We start from the raw sequence: 19,896 nt of genomic DNA on the forward strand, positions 1-19,896 counted from the left end.
AGAGGTGTTAGATCAAATCTTCCAACGTTGTATCTGCCAAGGGAATTTTATAATCAAAATTGCTGTAGGATTTTACAGAATTAAGCATATTGAATTATACACAAGTACTCTAGGCATGATATGTTTTAACATGATTAATTCTGTGTTGTCTTTTGAATAATTCTGCTTGTTGACAAAGCACGATTTTTTCCCCACGTTCTCTTGGCCTGGTTTTCAGAGATGCCGCTAATCATAATTACCAGTGAAATAGAAATAAGAAGTCATTTTACACATGTTTATGATTAATAATTTCAGAAGTATAGTATCTTTAAAAAAACCCCAGGATTTGCACTGAAAAGTGCATGAGAGTATTGATTATCTTCTGACGAGATCACTGGAAAGGTGGTGTTTTAAGTATATTGTATCTGCACACTAAAAATGTGATTAAACTAAGTCACCTGATAGAAGGTTTCATAACGTAAATAGTTTTTTGTGCATTTGTTTCGACTTCTAAGTATGTCTCTAAGATGAGTGCATGCTTACAGTTTGTTTATCACATATGCAGAGCTATCATTTATATTGCGATGAGGGAGTTTCCCTGCATTCGGACAAAGTTGTCAGCTTTGAGTAGATACTCGTATGCAGCATTGCTTCTATTTGCCATACAATAGATGCAACATTTGTTGATGTTGAGTCGGTATTTGAAAGCATGACGGCCTTCAGCTGAGAAATAACACAAAGTCTAGGATTTACCTAAGTGGAATAATGGCTTACTAATAATTAGGAGCTCATTTTAAGTATGCCAGGTAACTTGAAGAAATAATAAAAGTTATGGTGTCATTTGAGTTGAGTAATGTAAGAGCTGTTATTACTTTGCCTAACATTTCATCAGCAATTTGGATTAGTATTTATTCTTAAATACAGAGAGTAGTAATTATTGAAGGTAATCTCTTTCATGTTTCATACAATTTAGAGGAGATCATGAATATTTGTATTTCTTGCCACCTAAATTACAGTATGATCTTGCAGCAGAAATACTGCTTTTGTAAGCCTGCTGACGCTTTGTTGTTAGAATTAAGTTACTCATGACTGTCCAGCAAGAAACTGGTTAAATATGGCAGCCCAGCTACCTTGACTTTGCATGCGTTCACTCTTACTTGTATTTATTAATATAAGTTCTTAAAAAAATCTTACTTAACCAAAAACTTTCTGGTTAAGGTTATAAATGGATATATCACTTAATTGTAGCAATTTTTAACACCCCATGTGCAGTTAAAAACAGGGAAATTATTACATGACTTTTTTTTAAAGATAGAGGGACAGTAATTAAAAATAGATCTGTTCTATTAAAATGATGCTTTTCTTGGTAGTATAAAGAGTGGAAAAAAATGCTTTTCTGAAAGCTTTTAAGTCTGAACTGTATTTGTAAGGGGGGAAAAGGATTCTCGCTCATGAGCTGGCAAGCCTCATCGAGAGGGCTTTAAACTAGATTTGAAGGGGGAAGGGCATGAAACCAGGCTGCCTAGAGATGAGCCTAGGGCCGGCGTGCAGATGTTGGGGGCGAAATCGATAGCCCAGCTCAAGTGCGTCTACTTCAATGCACGCAGCATGGGCAGCAAACAGGAGGAGCTGGAAGCCGTTGTGCAGCAGGACAGCTATGACGTAGTCACCATCACAGAAACATGGTGGGACGACTTGCATGACTGGAGTGCTGCGATGGATGGCTATAAGCTCTTCAGGAGGGATAGGCAAGGAAGGAGAGGCGGTGGGGTGGCTCTGTATGTTAGGGAGTGTTTTGATTGTATAGAGCTCAATGATTGTGACAACAAGCTTGAATGCTTATGGGTAAGGATGAGGGGGAAGGCTAACAAGGCAGATATCCTGCCGGGTGTCTGTTATAGACCACCCAACCAGGATGTAGAAGCCAACGAAGCGTTCTACAAGTGACTGGCAGAAGTCGTACAGTCGCAAGCCCTTGCTCTTGTGGGGGACTTTAACTTGCCGGATGTCTACTGGAAGTGTAACACAGCTGAGAAGAAGCAGTCCCGGAGGTTCCTGGAGTGTGTGGAAGATAACTTCCTGACACAGCTGGTAAGGGAGCCTACAAGGGAAGGTGCCCTGCTTGACCTGCTGTTCACAAACAGAGAAGGACTTGTGGGAGAAGTGATGGTCGGAGGCTGTCTTGGGCTTAGCAACCATGAAAGGATAGAGTTCTCAATTCTTGGCCAGGTAAGGAGGGGGGTCAGCAATACCACTACGATGGACTCCCGGAGGGCAGACTTGGGCCTGTTCAGGACACTGGTTGAGAGTGTCCCTTGGGAGACAGTCCTGAAGGGCAAAGGGGTGCAGGAAGGCTGGACCTTCTTCAAGAAGGAAATCTTGAAGGGGCAGGAGCAGGCAGTCCCCATGTGCTGTAAGAAGAGCCAGCGGGGAAGACAACGGGCCTGGCTGAACGGGGAGTACTTGCTGGAACTCAGGGAAAAAAGGAGAGCTTATTACCTTTGGAAGAAGGGGCAGGCAACTGAAGAAGAGTACAAGGACCTCGCTAGGTCATGCAGAGAGGGAATTAGAAAGGCAAAAGCCCAGCTAGAGCTCAATCTGGCCACGGTTGTAAGGGATAACAAAAAATGTTTTTACAAATACATTAACAACAAAAAGAGAGCCAAGGAGAATCTCCATCCTTTACTGGATGTGGCAGGGAACATCCCCACCAAAGATGAGGAAAAGGCTGAGGTACTTTAATGCCTTCTTTGCCTCAGTCTTCAATAGCCAGACCGGGTATCCTCAGGGTATTCAACTCCCTGAGCTGGAAGACAAGGATGGAGAGCAAAATAAAGTCCCCGTGATCCAGGAGGAAGCAGTTAATGACCTGCTCTGCCACCTGGACACCCACAAGTCCATGGGGCCTGATGGCATCCACCCAAGGGTGCTGAGGGAGCTGGTGGAGGAGCTTGCCAAGTCTCTCTCCATCATTTACCAACAGTCCTGGTTAACAGGGGAGGTCCCAGACAACCGGAGGCTTGCCAACGTGACTCCCTTCTACACAAAGGGCCGGAAGGAGGATCCGGGGAACTACAGGCCTGTCAGCCTGACCTCGGTGCTGGGGAAGATTACGGAGAGGTTCATCCTGAGGGCGCTCACAGGGCATGTGCAGGACAACCAAGGGATCAGGCCCAGCCAGCACGGGTTCAGGAAAGGCAGGTCCTGCTTGACCAACTTGATCTCCTTCTACGACCAGGTGACCTGCCTAGCGAATGAGGGAAAATCTGTCGATGTTGTCTGCCTGGACTTTAGTAAAGCCTTTGACACTGTCTCCCACAGTATTCTCCTGGAGAAGCTGCCGAATCGTGGCTTAGACAGGTGCACTCTTTGTTGGGTAAAAAACTGGCTGGACGGCCGAGCCCAGAGAGTCGTGGTGAATGGAGTCAAATACGGTTCGCGGCCAGTCACAAGCGGAGTCCCCCAGGGCTCAGTTTTGGGACCGGTCTTGTTTAATATATTTATCGATGATCTGGATGAGGGGATGGAGTGCTCCCTCAGAAAGTTTGCAGACGACATCCAAGTTGGGCGGCAGTGTTGATCTGCTTGAGGGTAGGAAGGCTCTGCAGAGGGATCTGGACAGGCTGGATCAATGGGCCGAGGCCAATTGTATGCGGTTCAACAAGGCCAAGTGCCGGGTCCTGCACTTTGGTCACAACAACCCCATGCAGCGCTACAGGCTTGGGGAAGAGTGGCTGGAAAGCTCCCCTGCAGGAAAGGACCTGGGGGTGTTGATTGACAGCTGGCTGAATATAAGCCAGCAGTGTGCCCAGGTGGCCAAGAAGGCCAACGGCATCCTGGCCTGTATCAGAAACAGTGTGGCCAGCAGGAGCAGGGAGGTGATCGTGCCCCTGTACTCGGCACTGGTGAGGCCGCACCTCGAGTACTGTGTTCAGTTTTGGGCCCCTCACTACAAGAAGGACATTGAGGTGCTGGAGTGTGTCCAGAGAAGGGTGACGAAGCTGGTGAGGGGTCTGGAGCACAAGTCTGATGGGGAGAGATTGAGGGAACTGGGGTTGTTCAGGCTGGAGAAGAGGAGGCTGAGGGGAGACCTCATTGCTCTCTACAATTACCTGAAAGGGGGTTGCAGAGAGGTGGGTGTTTGTCTCTTCTCCCATGTAACTAGTGACAGGACAAGAGGAAATGGCCTCAAGTTGCACCGGGGGAGCTGGTGGAGTCACCATCACTGGAGGTGTTCAAGGAATGCGTGGATGTGGCATTGTGGGACATGGTTTAATGGGCATGGTGGTGTTAGTTGATGGTTGGACTTGATGATCTTACAGGTCTTTTCCAACCTTAATGACTCTGTGATTCTGTTACGGAGTGGGTAGTACTTCACTTAATTTCAAGTATTTTTATAATATCACAGCACACTCTTTTAGAGCAATACACTAGCTGTCCATAATGCCTTATGTGTTTTTTTAAAAATAACATGGAGTTACAGTGCCCAGTTTCCTTTTCTGGATGAAATCCTTTCCCCTGCCCCCCATTTGATACATGCTTGTGGACAGTTCTTGAATTGTAGTTATAAACAGTGATTTCGTTCTTTGTATGGGCAGAGACACGAATCTTTGGGGAAAATATTTGGTGTCTCAAGAAGTGGATTGTTCCCTTTAAAAAAAAAAAAAAAATCACAGATCAGCTGTCTAGATGCAGTCAGTATTGATATGGAAGGACTAGTGTGCAGCTAGAGTTCTTGTCTTGAAAATGAAAGCTGAAATTGATCTAGGCTTTGCTACATTTATCCAAAAATACTGTCAAAACCTGAAAATCTAAAATTAAAAAAAAAAGTGTCTTATGAGAAGCTTAGAAGGATTGTCATCCTTGCTCTTTTGGACATGTTCACATCAGCAGTAGGCTTTTTGGTAATACTGATCTAAAGCTGATGAGATTATCCATGTTGGTGTCTTTAATACTAGTTCATCACAATTTTTGTCTTGAATTACAAAGATAGCCTTAATATTTGAACCTTATGCAGAGCCCGGGGTGCACATGTAGAGGAGAGAGCCTTCATAGACATGAAATCAACTTTGCTCCAAGAAGAAGGGAGGACAAATGTATTTTTTCAGAAGAGTTCTTTTCTGTTAGGTTGTACATGGTATAGTACTAAGTCATTGCCTTAGTGCCTTAGTCAGGTACCTATTAAAGACATAGTGTCTCTTTGACTGATTGCTTTTGTGGTCTTCAGATTTCATTAATTAGCATTAACTAAAATTATATGCTGACTTATGTTTTGTTTGTTTCTTTTTTTTATTTGTTCAGGTTTACCAAAAATGCAAGTCATTCGAAACTACAATGGAATACCACAGCCAGTGACACAAGATGGTCCACCATTGCATATCCAGATTGGGGACACTATTGAACTAATTAGAGGAGACGCACATAGCTTATTTTGGCAGGTATTGTATCATTTAGCTATGGCTATATTCCATTAGTTCCAGATATTAAATTCTTATTGATATATTGCTCTTTTAATTTTTTTCCTTTTTGAACAACAAAAGAATATCTTTGTGTTTTGCCCAAAATAAATGTCTAATGCAACTATTTTTACTTTTAAAGTGCTAGTGGTTCCTATATTGTGTAAAGCTTCATTCTTGCAGCCTTAGAGTAAAAGTCCTCGTGAAAAAAATGTGCAAGAACATGGCATTGGTAGCAATTCTTCTAGTGAAATTATAGGAGTTACAGAGAGCATGTGGCACATAAACAGCAAAGTCCTGTGAATTTTCAGTCACTGCTTCTCTTAACATAGCAGAACTAAAAGCTATATTGGCAAAACCCAGTTACAAATACTAGATTTATAGGGGAGAGAAGTACCTCTGCAAAACAGAGACACACCTAAACTACTTGATGACCTCTCAAGTCAGTTAAGGACAGTTTTTTATGTACATGGGAAAAGTGTATTCTATTGATGGCAAAATTCAGTATCCCGTGATTCACATCACTACTACTGTTACTGAAATTTCTTTCTGAGAACTATAAACAGATTCAAAATGCTGTCTTGCATTCACTTTAAAGATAAAAGCGTTAAACCATGTGTAATTTTTCTTGATTGTTTTCTTAATTGTTCATACCAGAATCCTATGTACTACTGATATAGGATAAATGGAAATACAGCTAAAGAGAAGAACTTTCAGGATATTAATAGAACAACAGCTGGGAAGCATCTGTTGTTGTCTTGAACTGTCATTCCTGTGTTTGTCCTCGTAATTTTCTTTTTACTTGAGGCTATAATAAGTTAATGAATATAATTATAAAAACTGCTTGTTTTGTTACATGAGTTAAGTCACATGGGGTTTTTTGCTGGCTTCAGTTAGGATCGAATCTTCTCCAAACTCTCCAGGACTGAATCAGTGAACTCTGTTCCTATGCCACTGCATCATCCTGAACAACATTTAACTGGGGGAAGTCATAAACAATAGAATTGCTTTATCTATTTAAAAATATGTAAATCACTGTACCACCCCCACCTCCCCCCCCAAACACACCAACCCCCAACACCCCTCCCCTCCAACCTGTTATTTAGCAGACCATAGATATTTCACATCACTATAAATCATTTTTTTCAAATGTTGGCTGGCAGATTTTGGCCTATGTAGTTTTATATGTAGGGCTTGGTTCTGCAAGGTCTTGAGTTCTGATCCAGAGAAGCATTTAAGCACACTCTTGATTTGGGACTGACTAGAAGGTAATCATCTGACTAATACACTTAGTACAAATCAGAATTATTGGCACCTTGTGGAACTGATTCTATTGCCATGTTCATATACAACTGTCAACTCAATCTGCTGGAATTTGTCTTAGCTGTTATTTGTACCTATCATGCTAAAGAATTTAGCTAGAATCTCACTGTGTTTAACTAGCAGAAACTGGAAAGTGCATGAGGCTTTTTCCCCAGAAGCCATAGTAATAGATTTGAATCTTAATGGAAATTGTCATCTCCATTAGCATCATTCAGGAATTTTTTTTTCTCACAGCTATCTTGTCACAGACTGCTTAATACGGATTTTCATGTCTTGTAATGACATCTGCTTTTTAAAATGCGTATTAAGAAAAAAACCCTGCGAAACACAATTTGTATTAAAATCTGTAAGTTTTCTTCAAGTGGCGTTTTAGAGTAACGTACAGCTGACCTGCAAGACTAATATTAGAATGGATTTTTAAGTCGACTGTCACTCAGTTTAGAAATTCAAGTGCTTGTAATAGATAAGTATGTGTGGTTTAAGTACAATTTTTTCATTCTTTACATCAAATAAACACCAGAAGTTACTGAGCAATGCTTAAGCTATAGCTTAAATGCCATCAAATTTTTGATAGACGTTAAAATTCTGCTAAGTGAATATTTGAATGATCATACAGCAATTATTGTGGCAAGTTCTGTAGTAATTCAAGATCACATACACATGAATCTACCTGTTATGCAGTCTGGAAAACAGGAATATGGGTTTTTTTTCTTTATGAAACAGCAAATACTTTTCTGAGAGGCAAACTGAGCCATCACAGAGACAATAAGATGGCTGGGATAAGCATTTCTGAATTCCATGAATTTGCTTTCTGCCTCTTCACTGGTATCACCCAAAACCTAAGCTTTCTTCAAAGAGAATGTATAATATAGGGGGGTTGATACTGTCACAAGTTACTTTACTCTCCTCAGTAAACCTGGCTGCATATGAAGAGAAGGATGGTCTTATGCTGATACTCATGCATCCCCTTGTGTATGACTACTGTTTCTTTGCTCAGTCAAGGTGCAAGACTAGAAAAGCCATGCTGCTTGCCTAGCTGGTGCTCGGCTAACCTCACTTGCAGAATGAAGTAAGAAAAGGAAGAGGGGCTGGTGGGGGTGGGGGGGAGAGAGGAGAGAACTTAGTGTTTTAAATGGAAATTTCAGGCCCCTTAACCAGAGCACTACTAGTTGTTTCAGTTGTAGTAGTGCAGCTTTGAAGTAGTCAGATTTTTATTATAGATGTGAATATTTCTTTCCTGTTCTGAGTTTGGTTTAAGTAAATTGGTACCTGCTTAACCTGAGGGTAGGCTTTCAGGGGTGCCGCAGTGCCTACCATAAGATATAATTCTAGTTCTACAGGTTTGCATTGCAATTACCCACCATCCTCAGGCAATCATGTTTCTCAAGTATGCCAAAAGAATACGGATATTTCCTGGACTGATTCTCTCCTTTTTCAAAACCAGCTTTTCTTTGATGCAGATTAAACCCATATCAAGTAATAGCTATTACAGATGTACTTTCTAATGCTTCAGTAGTTAGTGGTCCTGCTGTAAACAGCCAAAGGCATTAAGTATATTGTAAATATACTTCTGATATAAAATTGAAACATTGGGGACGCAGTACTGTGAAAGTGCCTTTTGAAAGTGCCTTTTTTTTTCCTTTTGGTTTGTAATTTGGTTTGCAATTTTTCATCTGTCTCCTTCTGTCTTCACCACGCTTTGCAGTAAACAAAATGAAAATGGGTGAAGGACATGACGATTTATAAACTTCAGCTATCCTGGAGTTCTAGTTCTGTGGATGTCCAATGAAGTTAATGGGCATTGCATGGCTAAGTAGCCGGCAGCAGTCTGGAAATTTAGAACAAACGTGTCAAATGTCTTCAGAAACTCTCCCTCATTAAAACGAGTACAAGAGTTGTGAATCAGCCTCTAGTCTTGCTGAGACAGTCATTGAAAGAAATGGACCGAAGGGCTTCAGTGGCCCTTACGTATATGAATATGTGTGCACACATACGCACACATGCATGTAATATATATTTTAATATCTAATATAAAATAATTTAGAAATACAATGTAATAGTATGTACATAATATACATTTTAAAACTGGTTCTGTCCAGTCCTTTGCTTCTGCTTTTATAATGAATAGAGGCCGTTACAGGGTGGTGTTCCAAGTGAAATGCTTACTCATCAAACAATAAGCAATTAGCAAGCAGGAAACATAAAGTAGAAAGAAATGGTTAGTAGAAGTGAAGTATGGTGGCATAATAGTTTTGCTGTTGTTAATGAGTTGATGGATAGATCTTAAATTTAAAGTCATCATCTAACAACAGGTCATAGTTTTGTGTATGAATGACACCAAGCCTTGATGAATTTAGCTAGGATTTCTAAAGTAAACAACATGTGCTGGTGAGGCCGCACCTCGAATACTGTGTTCAGTTTTGGGCCCCTCACTACAAGAAGGACACTGAGGTGCTGGAGTGTGTCCAGAGAAGGGCGACGAAGCTGGTGAGGGGTCTGGAGCACAAGTCTAATGGGGAGCGGCTGAGGGAGCTGGGGTTGTTCAGTCTGGAGAAGAGGAGGCTGAGGGGAGACCTCATCGCTCTCTACAATTACCTGAAAGGGGGTTGCAGAGAGGTGGGTGTTGGTCTCTTCTCCCATGTAACTAGCGACAGGACAAGAGGAAATGGCCTCAAGTTGTGCCAGGGGAGGTTCAGGCTGGATATTAGGAAAAACTTCTTTACTGAGAGAGTGGTGAGACACTGGAATAAGCTGCCCAGGGAGGTGGTGGAGTCACCATCACTGGAGGTGTTCAAGGAACGTGTGGACATGGCATTGTGGGACATGGTTTAGTGGGCATGGTGGCGTTAGTTGATGGTTGGACTTGATGATCTTACAGGTCTTTTCCAACCTTAGTGATTCTGTGAAAATAACCTTGTCTCCTAAGGACATTATGAAATTATTTGTATGAGCTCATTATTGACAGAGCATTTTAAAGTGAGCTGTTTCCTTCAGCAATGTGTAATAAATCAAATCCTGTTCTGTTTAAGGATTTGCTTTTATTTAACTAACAAAGCCATCTGCAGTTATGTCATGTGAAGCTTGTTTTCAGAAGACAAAGCCTTTCTTGGGTTGTGTTGGTGCTTGTTACATTGATGGTACTGCTCAAAATGCAAAGGCAAAGTTTTGTACTGGTCACAGTGCTTGGGGATATTTTCTGTGATGAGAGAGTCTGACCATATGACTTCTCTACTGCTGCTTTCACTTTGGTCTTGGTGTACTGTCCGTAGAACACATACTTCACTTGTAGCCTCCCCTAGCCCAACGAAGCGACACATCTGTGTCCCACAGCTGCGCAGAACAGCATCTTCCAACAAGTGGTGACATCTAAGGAAATTGTAGGATTGTTGCTTGGTCAGAGAGTATTTCTTAATGCTGTACCTCTCATATAAGTCTGTCCACTGATGACGTAGTTTCTCACCACTTCATTTCAGTGAATGTTCAGTGTCCTCCATATGATTACTTTTTTGCTGCAAGTGCCATTGACTTGTTAACTACAGAATACTTAAAGTGCACATATGTTACAGTACAGCCTCTGCATTGCAGTTCAGTTTCCTTATTCTGAATGTGTATACATTATAATGTCTGCATTGTGATAATGATTTAACAAGTACGGACCACAGCCAATTTCATGATCTTTGCTGCTTTGCTGTGTTTTTAAGCTGTGGGTCATACCATTGTGTACTGCTAGCAGGATTTAAGCCAGGTAATGTAATGCTGGCTCTACATCATATTGTCCCATGGTCTGTTTTTTCTGTACATGCTACAGTTTCTTCAGTGGCTGTAATGTGGCTTTATTTTTTTATTTGTACTTGAGGTCATAGAACAGCTCAGTTTGGTATAATTCAGTGCACACTGAAGCATTTAAATGCCAGCAAATCAAAGCTAGCTTTTATTCTAGATTTCAGAGTGTGCAAATACATTTCTGGAAAAACAGTAAGAGAGAATCCTGTAAGTATCCAGACTGTATTTCTGACTTGTGGGAGGAAGCACTGTAAACATTACGAAACACCATTTTTGCACTTTCAGAAGGTAACACAGGGGTCTGTTCCTGAGCTCATCAAATTTTGATCCTTGGCTGCTTTCTAGTTGTTGTGGACATACGTTGCATGATGTGTCATCTTGTTCAGGTTCTTTCACTTTATATAAATGTTTCTCACGAATAGCAATGGTGTGTGGGCACATATTGTGCTCCTTCAAATGCTTTTTCTCATTAATATATTTTATTCAGTGGCTGGTCTTATTGACTGTGATATCACTTGCTATTCAGATAAGATTACTATTGTAAATAAGTATCACTTAGATGGGAGACTGTGTCAGAGCTCTGCGTGTAAGTTAATTCTGTACTTCAGAGGGATTATTATTTCGGGAGTAAGTAGAATATATGGATGCAAAGGGTAACCTGTACTCAAGCAGAGAGTGGGAAAGAGGGCAAGGAAGCTTTGCTGAACACTGGTTCAGATCTGTAAGACTGTCACTTGTTTGCACATAATTCTTTTCTTAATATTATCACTATTCAGCATATTGTAGCTTAAATACTGCTTGACTGCTTTTCTCTCTCCTCTGCCTCCTCTGCACTTCTCTGTATATTTGGTAAAGATGGCGGTTACTGGGGTCACTATCTGTGTGTGATAAAATGCATAATGATCTCCCTAGGACAATGATGCACTCATTGTGTTTTAGAGTATCACAATCGAAGAATGTTTTTGTTTTTTCATACACCCTCGTTAATTCTTGTTTTTACATTTAGCTCCACCCTGTTTGAAATTGCTTAATTCTGTTTCGTGTGGTGGTATTAGGGTACAATTACAGACTTAGTGTTACAGAAACAAAATGAACTAAAACCCCAAAGAAATTCCATGTCTGTTTCTGAAGCATTTTTTCCCTTTTTAGTTTTTTTATGTTGCAGGTATGCCATCAAAAATAAAAAATAAATGTAGTTTTTGAGATTACAATGCTTGTAAAATACGTATTCTTACTCTCATTGCCAAACGCTGATACTATATTAAGTTTACAGTCAGTAAATTAAATTTTAAAAGCATTTATGTGCTTTTAAAAATCTATTAAATGAAAGCATTTGTTTGCCAAAATACACATTTTGATGCCTTCATTTTATGTATCTGCGTTTAGAAATTTTCACTATGTGCTCTGTTCTGCTCTGAAAAATGTGGTCAGCGTGGTCACAGCTGAATGTTTACTAGGACTAGAAAGGTGTTTTTATTTTGCTGTTCTGTCTGGCTGAGGAGACATTCTTCAGGAGAGCTGGGTGGTGAACTGTGAGCTGCTGAGACATAGCTCTGTGATGATCAGGTCACTCTTGGTCCTTAGAAGCCCAGAGTAAATTGGTGGCAACATTGGACAGCAGTTGTGTTGCATAAAAGGCTCAGTTTAGGCCATGCTGGATGCCTTTCTGCAGCTGGTCTCACAGTTGTGTGGGTGCACCTACAGCATTTTGTGAATATGTCATAGAGAGTTAATCTTTAATTCTGTTAGTATTCTTGTGCCCACACGATTTCCAATGATCTGCATCACTTATAGAAACCCTTAAGTATAGAACTTTATATCTGAATTGGCTGATGGATCATTAGCCGTAAGTTTCCGTGGGAGTTAGCGTGGTTTCTCAGGTGCTGCAACTGCCGCTGCATGGTGGTGTAGTCATTTTGGGGATCTGTAATGTCGCAGTGTGGCGGCTCTCACTAGAGTGATGCCAAGTGCGGAGGAAGTAACTTGAAAGGAGGTACTTAATGGAGATATCAAACACGAGCAGACATTGACAGAACTGGGCATTGCAACCTAGGCTCAGAGCCCTCTTCTTCCATCTCATCTCTTAGAGCTCTCAGCTGTATCAGCTATAATTATTAATTATATAAATAAAGAAAAAAAAACCCACACAACTGTTGAGTAACGCTTTATCAGAACAGCATTTTATTTTAAAGACTTTTTGATACACTCTTATTGTCCTAAATCCCTGTGCATGTATTATTTACTATTAATCCCTATTATGTCTCAAAAATGGAAAATGTTGGGGTGTTTTTCTAGGGCAGAAATCTGACAACAGGAGAGCTTGGATTCTTCCCAAGTGATGCAGTAAAGCCTAGCCCGTGTGTAAGTACGATTGTTTAATTCTGTTTGTCATCTTACAGAAAAACTGCCTAGTTCATACCATTGCTTTGTTAATCTTACCTTATGAAAATCAAATTGTTTCTAGTTACTTTGTGTTTTCATGGTATGTTCAATATAGCTTAAAATATAGCATTCTAATACTTTTGGTTATCTGATGTAAATAGGACATGTCAAGAAAACATGTTTGAGAAGCAGGTGTAACATCTGGGAATATTAATGAATTGAACTGTCTAAAGAGTTTCCAGAATATAGAACAAACACATTTTATGTGATAGTGCACTTTCTTCCTTCCCCAGCAGTAAGGTGATTCTATCTAATCTATTCCCCAGTCACTTTGAGTTAGAGAGAGGGATTACATCATAAGTAGTGAGTTTAAAAATGCATAAAACTTATATTAAACTTTGAATTCAGACTGCTTGATTAATTTTCTCCTCTCTGTAGGTTCTTACCTGCCTTTAGTTCACACAAGGATGTTCTCAATCTAGAAAAGTTCAGGATAACAATAAGAAAAATTATTTTATAATATGTACTCAAGAGTTTTGTATACAGACATGATGATGCATTGATACACTGTATGCTTGCTCCTTCATTCTCTGCCCTTTATAACACTGTGCATCAGATAACTATATGTCCCTTTGTTGAGATTAATTGATGTAAACCCATAAAACTAGTGATTAATTACATTCCTTACTTTGCTTTAAGACAGCTTTAACTTCTTTTAACTTGATTCACAACAGTTTGACTTATTAATAGAATTGCTTTCATGACAGCAATCAAGATATGCCACTTAAACAGTTTATAAGTAGGTGGTATCAGCTGTTAGTGGCTGCAATTTGATATGCCTTTAAGGCTTATATTGTGCTTTAGCTTCTAAAACAAATATAGATATGATCCTAAAGAATATAAATACATAGTATATCTTGAGACATTTTTAGTATCCTGTATTTTCAGAATTTTGATTGATGCACAGAATATTTGTAGATACAAGGTATGTTAGACTGGGTGAGAGAACAGATCTGGAATAAAGATGAAAATGTTATGTGAACTTAACTTTCTTCCCTCCACTCCTTGCTTATTGTGAAAGTTGTGTATTTCCCATTCCATTTCCTGGACATAGTACCTGCTATGTACTGGTGTTAGGTTCTTAGAGCCACCCAGACAGTCATTGTATAGTGACATTGACAGCAACTGTAGCAATGTTTTAGCATCCACCACTACACCTTAAAGCAGGGGAAGCGGGATATCCAAAGTTAGGAAAACTGCTACTGGAGTGTTGTGAAGATTGATAAAGCTTTCTGCTAAATTTAGGAATATACTATTTGAGGAGTATTGAGAATAATACAGTTTTACAGAATGAATAAATATTACTCATAAAATGTTACCAAGCGGTGTCATGATCAGAACAAAAAGATAAATCGATGCTTTACCACTGTTAACTTGTAAGGATGAAATACAAACATCTTACTATGATAAATGATGCAGTTAAAGATACCGAAACATCAATCAAGTTTTAAACATGCTGTAACTTTTACTGTTATTATTAAGCCTAACAGTCTTTACAACCAGCTGATATAAAAATGCCCAGAAACAGCATAAAATACATACATCAAAATACTTTAGGAATGAATATTGAATGAAAAACTGCTGAGCTGCAGAATATCTATATTCCAGACTTTTCACAGATGTACCTATAAACAATTTTTTCCTCTTTGCAATAAGTAGTATATGTCAGCAGATATTTTCTGCACCATATGAGTAATACCTGGTTCTTCCTAGCTTTCTTCCAGTTTTCTGATTTCTATAGAGGCATTGGATACATAGCACAGTATGAGCCAAGAGCTTCTGGAATAACACTTGATTTTACTGTATTTCATGACAATGAACCACACTTGTTTTTTATATATCTCTCTATATATCTATATCTCTATACATCTGTCCATTCAATATTAATGAAAAGGACTACTCATCTATTGTTTAACTGCTCTGAAGGATGGACTTAAGCCATCTTTGAATTTTTATATCCTTTCCAACATAGTAGGACTACTTGACAAATTAAGAATGTCCTTTTTTAACCATTCTTTCTTCTCCTGCTGCTGATAGAATGCATGTTATTTAATTAGTCCTATGGGGGATAATACAAATCATTAAAGGTGCAATTCTTCTCTATTATTGAAATATCTCACAGCATGTGAAGACTCTCTAAGTGCCTAGTTGGCCTTGAAACGTATCATTTGGTCACTTCACTAAAACATTTCTCGTAGGCATTCTTTGCCAGCATATTAATCATCTGTTCACTTTTTTCCAAGCCTCACCATTAGAAGCAGAGATGCCCAAATAACACCATCAGTAGCTGTAGGGATATGAAGTGCCACTGCTGCTGCCAGTGGTAGTACCTGGCTGTGTTAGGGCCCCTACACTTCAAAGGAGTTTGCTACCATTTGAGAGCCCTTTATCTACACTATTTGGGAGTCATGCATGTTTCCTTTTTCTCTCTCAAGAACTAGACTAACTTAATGACTGTTTTAACACCTGGATAGATTTACTGTTGTGCAAGCTGAACATGTGACCCTGGTTTTATCACAGAGAACTTTAATGTGTTCCACACTAGTGTCTGCTTTGTTATTTAGAAAAAAATGTAAGTTTTCATGGGGACTGCTATACTGTGCATCTTGTGCCTGTATAAGCATTATCTGTGCGTATGTTTATGTATGCATATAACATCCATTTTGCAAACTGGTTGTAGTTTGCTTGATTTTTGGAATTGAATTTGAGAATCAAATTCCATGCTTATTAAAATTCAGTACAGGAGTTAACCAAGTCAAGTACGAAGGTATGAATGATGTCATACAATACAGGATAAGCTATGGATTATCCTCAACTCTCTCAGAAGATGATATATTATATTTCCTAGTAGACAGTCTTTCTAAGGCCATACATGAAGTGAATTTTATACGTTACTTTAAATTTGTTGCACATTTTAATGATACTTTTCAACAATATGTAGCATTGGGCTATTTTATATAAGAAAATTGAATGTAGGCACTGTCAGAAAAACTTCCTACAGTTTTTTAAGTAAAAAAATCTGTCACAGCAGCAAAGAGTTAAAATATTCTGTACTACTTTCAGAATGGTATGGAATATTTGTCCTTTATTATAACTTCCTTCAAAAGAAAATAGACTTGCAGACTAATTAGATCATCTGTTTCTTTTAACTTGTTTCATCTGGATATTGACAATTAGATCAATGCTAGCTAATTTGTGTTGATCAGAAAAAAATCTTGATCATCAATCTCTTGTATTGTTTCATGTCCTAGGTTCCTAAACCAGTAGACTACTCTTCACAACTGTGGTGAGTCCCTGTCTAGTCTTACAAGAATCTCTTTGAAAGAAGCAGTCATAGAAAGACATGTGTTTATTACAATTTAATTTATATTGTTGTAACTTTTTTAAGCTTCTGAAGAAGGCGTTGTGTAATGGTTTGGGAAAGCAACACCATGCATTGCCTAAAAGCATTTCTGATGTAATAAAGTGCTTAATGATTTTGACATTTTGTTTACAAGTCTGTAGCCGTGCAGCCTTAGTCCCAGAGGTCTGAAACAGAGTAATAAGAGATGAGTATAATATAAAGCGTGCAAGCAGGTCTTACATGTTAAGTGAATAAAGAGAAAGAATAACGTTAAATACATCTTCTCTCATGAATAATTCTGCATTTTCTTTTTTTAAATTTTATTTAAAAAAAAAGAAGACTATCAAAACTAAAACCACTGCTGGTCTGGAGCTTATGTAGTGTGTGAACTCTTTACTGGAATTCACTTGCTTCTAGAAAAGACATGGTGATTCTGAGAGAACAGAATAAGCATCACTTGTGTTCTTTCACTGGTTTTAATGCTTTGTCATTTAGACATGAGTTCTGATTTCCTCTAGTTTGCCAAAAAGTGAAATCAGAACCACATCTAAACAAATACTAATTTTTCATAACAAGCCAAATAGAATGTTTAATATTTAAAATTGGCATTTTAAATTAAATTCTGACATGTGCTCTATTTATAATTTTGTTAGAAGAAAGCATGTCATTGGGGTCAGTTTTTACCTTCTAAGGATTTGGAATATTTAACTGAAAAATGACTTTAGTCTGAAACTTGCTGTAAGAAGTCATGTATTTTGTGATAGACTTCAAAATGCATGTTCCCTGGTGTGTTTCATAAAATAACTATTTTTCATTTAAAGTTCCCTTCTAATTGATAGTGATGTGTTAGTATGAAATTTTACATAGTAGTGGTCTGTAATGTTGACTGTCTTTAGACTACTTTCTAAAATGGTAGAATAAGCATAATATCCCTGGAAGCTACGTCCCTTTCCTCAATTAACAGTTTAACATCTAGTTTTGCAAATAAATGTCTGCTGACAGCCTCTCTTAAAGTCCCACCCAAAACAGCAAGGCAGAGCAAGGGCACAAATCTGCTTATGCAGTCAGGCTGCAGATTTGGTGACTTATTTGTCTTAGCTTTCAACTCTTAGCATCAGCTCTTTCAAATTTGAAGATATTTGGGCTGAATTTTTTTTTTTGTTTGTGGATGTTTAGTCTACCCATTACACTTTCACCTTTAAAGGTTATGAATAATTATGAAACCAAATAAAATAGTGTGTCTGTATAAATACCAAATTTTTGTATAGGTTTTTTTTTTTTGACCTAGTGTACTACTGGTACTGATTCTCCACTCTATGATAAATCCCACTAGAACTCAGGAGGTTCAAAAGTTCTGGACCACTGTTTTATTGTTTCACTTGCAACACATGATTCAGAAAAACATTTGGTTTTATGAGCTATTCAAGCCAGTAGTCATTCAGCTAATGCTCAGGCTCAGGTACTTTCCTTGACAGGCATTTTGTTCAGCATGGGCACAAGCACTTTTCTAATGAAGAATTTCCCCCTGCCAGTGCAGAGTTTTTTCACACTTTATTCTTCATTCAAAGATCTGGAAGTGGTATTCAGTTGCAACTGATGTATTTTTAGGTCGCCATCATATGCAGAATATTGAGACTCTGCATTGCATATTTGATAGACCCTTTTTTGTAGCTTTGAAAAAATGATAGGCAATTTTTATTGTTCTCTGTTACAGGTTTGCAGGAGCAATGGAAAGATTGCAAGCAGAGAGTGAACTTATTAACAGAGTAAATAGCACTTACCTGGTGCGGCACAGGACCAAAGAGTCAGGAGAATATGCAATTAGTATTAAGTAAGTGGAATAAGATCTACAGAAAGTTTTCTTGTTCTCATTTATGTTTAGATAATACTTGAAATAATGAAGGAAAATTAAAACCTGTTTCAATTTATATAATAATACACAGCCTTTAAGAGACTTAATATAGCAAAACTGAAGTTGCTGACAAAAATAACGAGGATTTATAGTAGGAAGGGAGCAATGGTTTTATAATGCTGGTGTAGCCAACAGGCCTACAAAAATGATGGTTTGGTATATTGGGTAAGAGTAAGCAAGTGTTTGGAGTGTAATGTGACCTGCTTCTCTGAAGTGAATAAGAATGTTTCATTGACTTCAGTGAGAACTTGTCGAAGCCCTTTGCATCTCAGACATTTCAGTAAAATCTGGGTTCATAAACTGTCTGGATGAAAATTATTGTCAGGGTCTTGTTTGCTTTCGTGTTGTTTATCAACATGAATATAAAGATAAGAAATACATGGGAATTCCCAATTAGAATAAGCAGTTAGTAGTGACTTTTTTTCTGAATACAGATTACCTCCTCAGCTGCACTTTAATAAATATATTTGTTTAATTAGACGTCAACTTTGTTTTGGCACAGATATACGTTTTGTCTTAAGAATTTATTCGTATGGTGTTATGGGGCATGCCCTCAGGTAATTATTGATTGTGTCTGATTAAAAACGCATTTATATTCATAAGTTATTCATTGCCCACAGGTACAATAACGAGGTGAAACACATCAAGATTTTAACAAGAGATGGCTTTTTCCACATTGCAGAAAATAGAAAATTTAAAAATTTAATGGTAAGCATTGATTAGGTTTTTAACAATGTGCAATTTTCTATGTAGCTGTGGCTGTTAGTGAGAACTACTTTAGTTTGTGAAATTACAGAAGGCTGTGAGAGATTTGAATTGTGTCCATACCTGCTAATAGGAAAATTTTTTATATTTATGGTTTATTCTCTAAGTGATGGTAGTATGTGCTTAAAACTACATATTTATATTTAGGACTGGACTGTATCCCTTGCAGTGATGTGGAAAAGAGGAGGAATTTGAATCCCATGCATAAGCCCACTAAGGAATTAGGCTGAATCTTGAAAGGAGAATTTGTTGTCTTTGGAAATCTTTCTCTATATAGTAATGATCCCTAAAAGTAGCTAGGTGAAGGTTCCTTCCTAGCACATGTACACATGCAGTGCTGAACATAATGATGCCTGTTGATGTGTAAGTTCAGAGGGAGAAGGATATAAGGTGCAGCTGTGTCAGAGAGCCCAGACAACCTTGGAAGAGGCTGGTCTTCCTGGTCCTGGTGTACCAGACAAAGAAGAGCAGCTAGAGAGTGGGTCTGTCTAAACTGCTACAAGCTCAGAAATGCTTCTTGGAATAATAGTCACATGGAGTCAATATCAACTAGTCTAAATTAAAGCAACTGTGTGGCTACTTCGAACTTACACTCTGTGGCAGCAAACCACTTACTAGCAAACTATAGTTATAACACACAAAAAATAGGCGCTCTCATTAACTTTCACTCCGACTATAGGCGTAGTTAATCCCCAGAAATAAGAGTTTGGTGCTATAACGGCCTAGTGAGTTTTCAGTGTTATGTCAGAGTCATCTTGTACTGGGGAAAAAATTCCTTTTTTTGACCTTTAATTTGAAAGAATTTCTTGACAGCTCATTTTGTTCAAACAAGACTCATAAATACTAGGTGTCTGAATAAATTACCTTAGTGCATTTGTAAAATTTTACTGCTT

General features: G+C 38.6%; 1 protein-coding gene across 2 annotated transcripts in view; it reads left to right on the plus strand.

The window, feature by feature from the left end:
- VAV3 (vav guanine nucleotide exchange factor 3) overlaps positions 1 to 19,896 on the plus strand; it is a 172,925-nt gene that overhangs the window by 136,144 nt on the left and 16,885 nt on the right. For both annotated transcript variants that reach the window (XM_059821822.1, XM_059821821.1), the window contains exons 20-24: positions 5,281 to 5,417; positions 12,837 to 12,902; positions 16,235 to 16,269; positions 18,041 to 18,157; positions 18,859 to 18,946. In XM_059821822.1, coding sequence (XP_059677805.1) covers positions 5,281 to 5,417; positions 12,837 to 12,902; positions 16,235 to 16,269; positions 18,041 to 18,157; positions 18,859 to 18,946 — 443 coding nt within the window. The remainder of the gene's footprint in view (positions 1 to 5,280; positions 5,418 to 12,836; positions 12,903 to 16,234; positions 16,270 to 18,040; positions 18,158 to 18,858; positions 18,947 to 19,896) is intronic.

Source organism: Gavia stellata, chromosome 10 (genome assembly GCF_030936135.1).
Source record: "Gavia stellata isolate bGavSte3 chromosome 10, bGavSte3.hap2, whole genome shotgun sequence".
Lineage (NCBI taxonomy): Eukaryota > Metazoa > Chordata > Aves > Gaviiformes > Gaviidae > Gavia > Gavia stellata.